At 35.9% G+C, this 7295-nt stretch overlaps 1 protein-coding gene across 9 annotated transcripts in view; it reads left to right on the top strand.

Annotated features, from left to right (window-relative positions):
• Positions 1-6726, top strand: part of LOC107020340 — a 42262-nt gene extending 35536 nt beyond the window's left edge. For 4 of the 9 annotated variants that reach the window (XR_003578555.1, XR_003578559.1, XR_003578569.1 and 1 more), the window contains one exon: positions 6501-6715. Coding sequence is in view for 2 of the 9 variants with exons in the window: in XM_027917220.1 (XP_027773021.1) it covers positions 6501-6561 (61 nt within the window). In the remaining 7 variants the exon portion in view is untranslated. Of the gene's footprint in view, positions 1-6500 lie in introns of all 9 variants that reach the window. The other 5 variants (XR_003578565.1, XR_003578575.1, XR_003578577.1 and 2 more) reach the window with 2 other exon arrangements.
• Positions 6727-7295: the final 569 nt, after the last annotated feature.

Consider the following 7295-nt stretch of genomic DNA (forward strand, 5'->3'; position numbering starts at 1 on the left):
TCATATAAGACTTAACCCAAGACATCATGAGAGTCACACTATCAATAACATCATTCTAAACAATAGTTAACAACACATACTTGGATTTCACTTCATAAAGCATCATAGAACACTACTCATAACCTCATTCTAAGCTTACTAGTGCAATGTACTTGTGAAGTCCCATAACCTCACACATACTAAGTAAACCTAAAAGAGACTATAATCATATCATTCTTTCCATACATCAACAAGACAAGTATAGAAATCTTTATATAGGTCAAGCAAGACTTCATCATATAGTCAATAAGACCAACATTATGCACATAAGATGAGACCACATCACATAGGCCCATTAGGACTCATACCATGCACATCATCACAACAAGTAAGAGAACACTACAAGGTCATACGTAAGAAATATAGACATAGTCATATACATTAGAACACCTTCCTAGAATTCCCTTCAAGAGCTAATTGTGCAATGCGTAGGTAAAGTCCCATACCCTCACCTACACTAAGCAACTTACCTTAGGTTATCCTAGTTAGGGTCCTAGCTTTACTTCCATTGTCCATTATACTTTAGGGAAACTATATCCCTAACCGACACTAAGACCATGGGTACTAAACATGGAATTTGGTGTTGTAGAGTCTTACACCAAAATAAGGTGCTCCACTTAGCCAAAGTAGAACATTAACACATGCTAGCATATTAAGTGAAATCACTTGCTAGATCCAATGGGTCAAGCATAGTTTATGGAACTAAGAGATACGTATTGGGACCCTCTCCCTGCCCATGAGCATTGGAGACCTCATTCATGAGAAACCATGAGTGTATCTTCCTCAAAGGAAAGTCAACACCTCATTTGGAACCATAGGTGAATGTTCCTCTAAGGGAAGTCAACACCTTATGAGAACCCAATAGTGAATCTTCCTCCAAGGGAAGCCAACACCTCGCATTGTCAAGTTCACTCGGTGCTAAGCTAAGTTTCCTTTATTGAAAAGCCTTTATTAACATTAATTTGTAAAAAATAGGCTTAGGAGAATTAACCCCTCATATGCTTAGCTCATAGGTCATAGATGAGATTTCATCAACCTAAATCATGTGAGAAGTCCTTTCACATGGACATAGCAATTTAAAGCACCATCTAGTTTAGGATAATCTTAAGAACACCTTTCAATAGCCCATCTATTGACTAGATCATCATACATGCATCATGGACATATTTCATGTTGGTAGGTGTATACATATCTCACACAAACATCTTTAGACCACATTAGTTCATACTTCATTATATCATATGCTTAACATCATAGCACATAAGTCATATTCATAACATGCTCATGCATTCATATTCAAGTATATAAATCACAAACCTAGGAACTATCCTATCAAGGCACACATGTGCAATGCATAGACAAGGTCACATACCCTTCTCCATACTAGTACACCTATCAAGTCATCCTATTTAAGGGATATAACATACTTCATAGACATATACTTTACATTCATAGTAGTGTCACAAGTGCATATGAGAATATTATTTCATTAGACACCATGAACCTATACTACTTGTAAGCATACATGAAGTGTAAGTATGTGTACATTGGTCAACATGATCACCTAATGGCTATCAACAACACATTGAGGAATCCACCCTCTTAGGACCACAATGTACATTCAATCATAGACCATACATCACAATTTAGCATAGGAGACAAGCTAATTTCAAATTAAACTTAAGACTCTTAACATTAGCTAATACCACATTCACATAGGGGCATATAGATAGGGGTTAATTGATCATCAATACTTCATTAATGGTATCACGTAAACATAACCCTAACATAGTCATTCACAAGCTTATACATTAACAACACAACCTAGATTATAACTAGAATAGAAGACTAGCCATGCTTCACATTAGGTGATCATCACCAACACACATTCATAATACAATTGCCTTCAAGTCCATGATCACATCACATATATATTGACAATAAATTAAAAACTGCCACCATAAGTGGATCTTACCACACAATGTCATACAAGGCCAATCATCTAGCAATTCTATAGAGAAATAGAGAGGCAAAGCAATCTTACCAAAACTCCCTCGCTTTGATCATCAATAATCACTACTGATAATTCATCAATAATTCACATATAGGGCATTAGATAAAATTACAATAACATAATCAAAATCATAATTTAACCATCATAGGATCAAGATCACATTATGCACACTACATCATAAATTCTATAGAAAGAAGGAGAATATAGATCAACTCACCAAATCCTCAAGACTTGATTCACATTGGATCAACTATACATAATTCAACATTAATATACTTAATTGGCAGTAGATATAAGCAATTCAACATGCTAGAATCATAATTCAATCAACGTAAAGTCAAAATCACAATGCCCATAATATAGGCTAATTTGAGAATTGGAGGGACCATCGGTTCATCATGAAATTGGATTGAAACTAACTTTAAAATCAGTACATAAACATCAATTCATCCTAAGCATGCTTTTGAAATCAATTTGAGAAAGAACCATGGCTAGATTGAAAGATTGAAGGTTTGATTATGAAATCTCATTGAAAAGCTTTGAAGAAACTCTTTAGATGAATGGATATATAAAGATGAAGGATGACCATACCTTTATACATGAAAATACCACAAGAAATTGAAGAATAAACCATGAAAATCCAACCTCTAGCTTGAACTTGAATTTTCTCTCCAATGGAGGTTTGAGAGAATTTTGGAAGAGAAGAGAGATTTGGGATTTTGATTTCTTAATGGGTGTTGGGATTTTTGACTTGGGAAAAGACCTTAAACTATTTATTTAACCGAATGGAATTAATTTGGAAAACCAAACTTGGCCAGCCCGCCCAGGGACCACAGCCACCTTCACGGAGTTCACGACCCTTATCACGGTCTGTGGTCCTTGGGGCAGTGTCTCCCTTGAATTTCCTATCCCCAAGTGGATAAGGAAGTTTAAAGACCAACTTCACGGACAGTGGTCCACTCCACTGGCCATGAAGTCGTCCGTGAACACTATGGTAGTAAGTTGCCAACTTGGGACAGCTTTTTGCCCACAAGTTGGGTTCTTCTCAAGGACCCTTTGGTTGTTCCTTGGGGAGTTTTTACCGTATGTTTCCAACGTAAATACACTCATATACATGTCAAGGACCTTCCATAACAGTTTTAACATCAAACAAAACACGCAACACATCAAAACATGCTAGGTACACTTAAGTAGGTCCAAGGGCTAACTTTTGAATGTCTTGGGCGTTCTTGGACGTTTGACTTCCAAATGACTTCAAATCAATCATACATGCTTTAAAACACTTTGTAACATGTTAACAAACATATTAGTCATCCTAAGACTCCCTTTTAGGCTAACTAGTGCAATATATAGGTAGAGTCCCATACCTCTACCTAAACTAAGCCAGACCCCTTAGGTCATCCTAGTTATAGTTCATTCAATACTTAATTTTACCTTTTGGGAACATCTTGCCTTAATCAACATAGACCACATGAGCTTATGTGGAATCCGGTGTCATGGAACCCTACACAGAAAGAAAGCGGACTATTTGTAGTATCATAACATGAACATAACAACTATGTGGATCCACTAGCTAGTATTCCTATGGGGGAAACATGCTTTAAAAAACTTATGTAACATGTTAACAAACATATTAGTCACATGTGAGACTCTAGACATCAAATCAATCATACATGCTTTACGTAACATGTTAACAAACATATTAGTCACATGTGAGGCTTTAGACACCTTAACTCATTTTGGGGGTCTTACAAAACTTCAAAGAACGTCCATGATGTCGAAAAACTACTTCAATGAGGTGCTAGTGTGTCTTAGCCTATTTGACTAAGTTCTAAGAGTCGGAATATGATGAAATTTGGTGGAAAGGTGTATAACACATATTAGAGTTAGTTCATAGTTGAAACGTCCGTGTATGACTCCCCAAGGACCAACCAAAGTCCCTTGAGGAGGACCCTTGCAACTTGGGGCAAAAGCTTCCCAAGGTAGTGTGCACAAACGATTGCCACCAACGGATCGTGGTCCAATCGACGGGGCATCGATTAACTCCATCGATGGACACTTAGAATATATGTTGAAGACTAGATTTTAACCAGTCTTTGACCAAAACTATGGACCAACAGGACGGAGGTTCCTATGGTCGTCGATTGACAAACGTGGCATCGACGTAATCTCATCTGTGAGACCACTAGTTTTGCTGCACGTTTTTAGATTGGTTAAGTTAAATAATTAGGTGGTTAGTTAATTCGTTTGGATTTAAGGGAGGTCTTATTAAGTTAGTTAACAACCTATATAAAGACCCTAGCCTAATTAATCTAACCTAACCCTCATAAACCCAAAAGACAAATTATCTTCCTTCTCTCTTCTTTCTCTCTCCCAAGTTGAAGAACACCATAGAAGTCAAGGTCAAGGGGTTCTAGGTATGCTAAAGATCAAAGTTTCTCCATAAAACTTCATCAATCAACAAGGTATGGGATTCCTTTCACCTTTGGGACCTCTTTCCCCAAAAGGTTCCTTCAAATTGATTTCAAAAAGATATGTTTTAATGTGGGTTTCTTCCAATCTCGAAATTGATCGTTCAATTTGATTGTTTGATGGTTTCTTTTTATTGTATTGACTATATTATGATGAATTATGACTATATTACACTACTTATTAATGGATTGGTCTAGTTTGTAGAAGATGACCTTTTCCCCTTAACCCTAGGTTGTGATCTTGAATTGAACTATCTAGTATTGATGTAATTGGCTTGGTTAATGTGTGAAATGTTGTCCTATGATATTATTTCTACCAATTTATGAATATATTGAGATGAATTGTAGTCCTAAAATGCTAGTTCTTGAGTAATTGATCTAGGTTGTGAAGTGATTATGAATTTGACCTACGTCTCTATCTTAAGTTATGAACTAGTGATGGACTGTTGTATAGCGCTTCAATTGACTTCATTATCATGTTGTTTACTATTGTGTAATGATATTACACCCATTGTTGGGTTGATTTGAGGGTTGATGGTAAGACCTTGATGTTGGCTTATGAAGGAGACTTGGTAAGTCTTGTAATCTGAACTCTTTACTTCAATTATGGTTACTTGTGATTAAGAGATGATGTTGTATTGAAATATACCTTATATTAAGATTGATAGGGTTTGTATGGTGTTGAATTGAAATGTCTTGACTATGGTTTATGAGGTGTTGGCTAAGATGTAAATGTTATAAGGATGGTGATAACTTACCAATGTGCCTTATCATGAATGATTATGTATATGTGCTAACCTCAAATGTATGAATTGTAATGAAAGGAAAATACTCATGAAATTCTTATTGGAATATGATGAGGATGATTATATAATGGATAAACCGTATGACCTACATTAATCTATGATGATTAATAAATCATTTAAGGTATTTCAAAAAGGGACTCTACCTTAGCACCGAGTGATCTAGAGTGAGGAGTGTCCCTTCCCACGTAGGGAAGGTAGGGTCACTAACGTACTCTATAGAATGGAGACTATATTGCATGTAGCATAAAGAGGGTCCCAACTATATCTCCTAGTTCTTGAACAATGTTGCCCCATAGGAATACTAGCTAGTGGATCCACGTAGCTGCTATGTTGATGTTATGGTACTACCTTGGCAAGTAGTCCGCCTTCTTTCTGTGTAGGGTTTCATGACACCGGATTCGACATAATCTCATGTGGTCTATATCGATTAAGGCAATATGTTCCCAAAAAGTAAAATGAAGTATTGAATGAACTCTAACTAGGATGACCTAAGGGGTCTAGCTTAGTTTAGGTAGAGGTATGGGACTCTACCTATATATTGCACTAGTTAGCCTTGAAGGGAGTCTTAAGAGGTTATTCTTATGTATGTATATGCTTATAAAGGGAAATGATATTTATGATGATCTTGCGTGTTGATGGTACCTTGAGATGTTGAATTCACTCATGAAAACATGTTTAGTCTATATTGCTAAAGTGTGATGTTATGTACCCTTAATTATATGATATGTGAAGTTGGACATTGGTTATAGTTCTTGTTACGTTTACTTGATTGAGTTGGGTTATGGGGGCTTTGCTTAGTCATTGCACTAATGGACTTAATGAGGGTTCATGAGTAATTGTCTTGCTTTGGTTATGTTGTAGTGAACTCTTATTCATGCTTGTTGAAGTTATACTTTATGATGGAGTTGTCTGGACTATATATTCAAGTATGTTAGTATGCATGATTGTGTTGGTTAGACTTAGTATGATGAACATGGTCTTGACTTGATGACTAAGCATAAATGACTTATATTGATTCTTGAGTGTGTATAAGGCTTTCCAAGCAAAATAGCATGACTTAAATGAAATGTCCCTTTTTAGCATGATTTGATATTGTCTGTGCATATGGTCTCATACTTAGTAAAAGTGGTGTACTAACCCCATTTTCTCTCTTTTTCCCCAATATTTTAGGTTCCGGTCGTTGAAGGGCTTTGAAGAAGACTTAAAATTCTCACTAATGCAAGTTGGGTAGGTACTCACATTCAATATCAAGCTTTTGAATGTTGTTCTAGTTTAAGACTTCAATGTTCTTTCCTTTTCATTTGAGTACTAAAGATTGTATAGCCTATATGTGGCTTATCACATTGATGTATGGGATATGCCCAATTGATACACTCTTGTTTAGATGGTTATGAGATGAGACACTCTTTTAAGACTATGTTAAGTATCTTATATATCTATGTGCAATAAAAGTAGAAGACTATGTAATCTTCTTATGTGAAGGGTCTATGTATACTCGATATGAATGTATTACGTGTATGTTAGAGGTCTATGTAAAACTCATGATATATAGAAAAGTTTTGAATTTTCCTCATTTTTAACCTATAAATGTAACGATGTAAGCTAAGAGGCTAGTCCTAGTCCTCTCCGAGGACGACGACACCGGTTACGTCTAGGGGGTAATCCCCGTATGTGACAGCAACTACTGGACTTTTGGCAGTCATTAAGGTGTTTTTAATGAACGAACATTCCGGTCGTTAAATTTTAACAATCGGATATTTCGGTCTTTAACTTCAAACAATGGAGCTTTTAACGACCGGTGGTGTTCAAAATCATTTTTGTTGTTATTGACTTATAACGATCAGAATTGATCTTTTAGCGACCAAATATTCTCTTGTTAAAGGCCTTTTTTCTTGTAGTGTGTCAAATAAGTGAAGAGGATCAAATAAAACATAAAAAGGAATATATATATATATATATATATAT

Source organism: Solanum pennellii, chromosome 5, assembly GCF_001406875.1.
Source record: "Solanum pennellii chromosome 5, SPENNV200".
NCBI lineage: Eukaryota > Viridiplantae > Streptophyta > Magnoliopsida > Solanales > Solanaceae > Solanum > Solanum pennellii.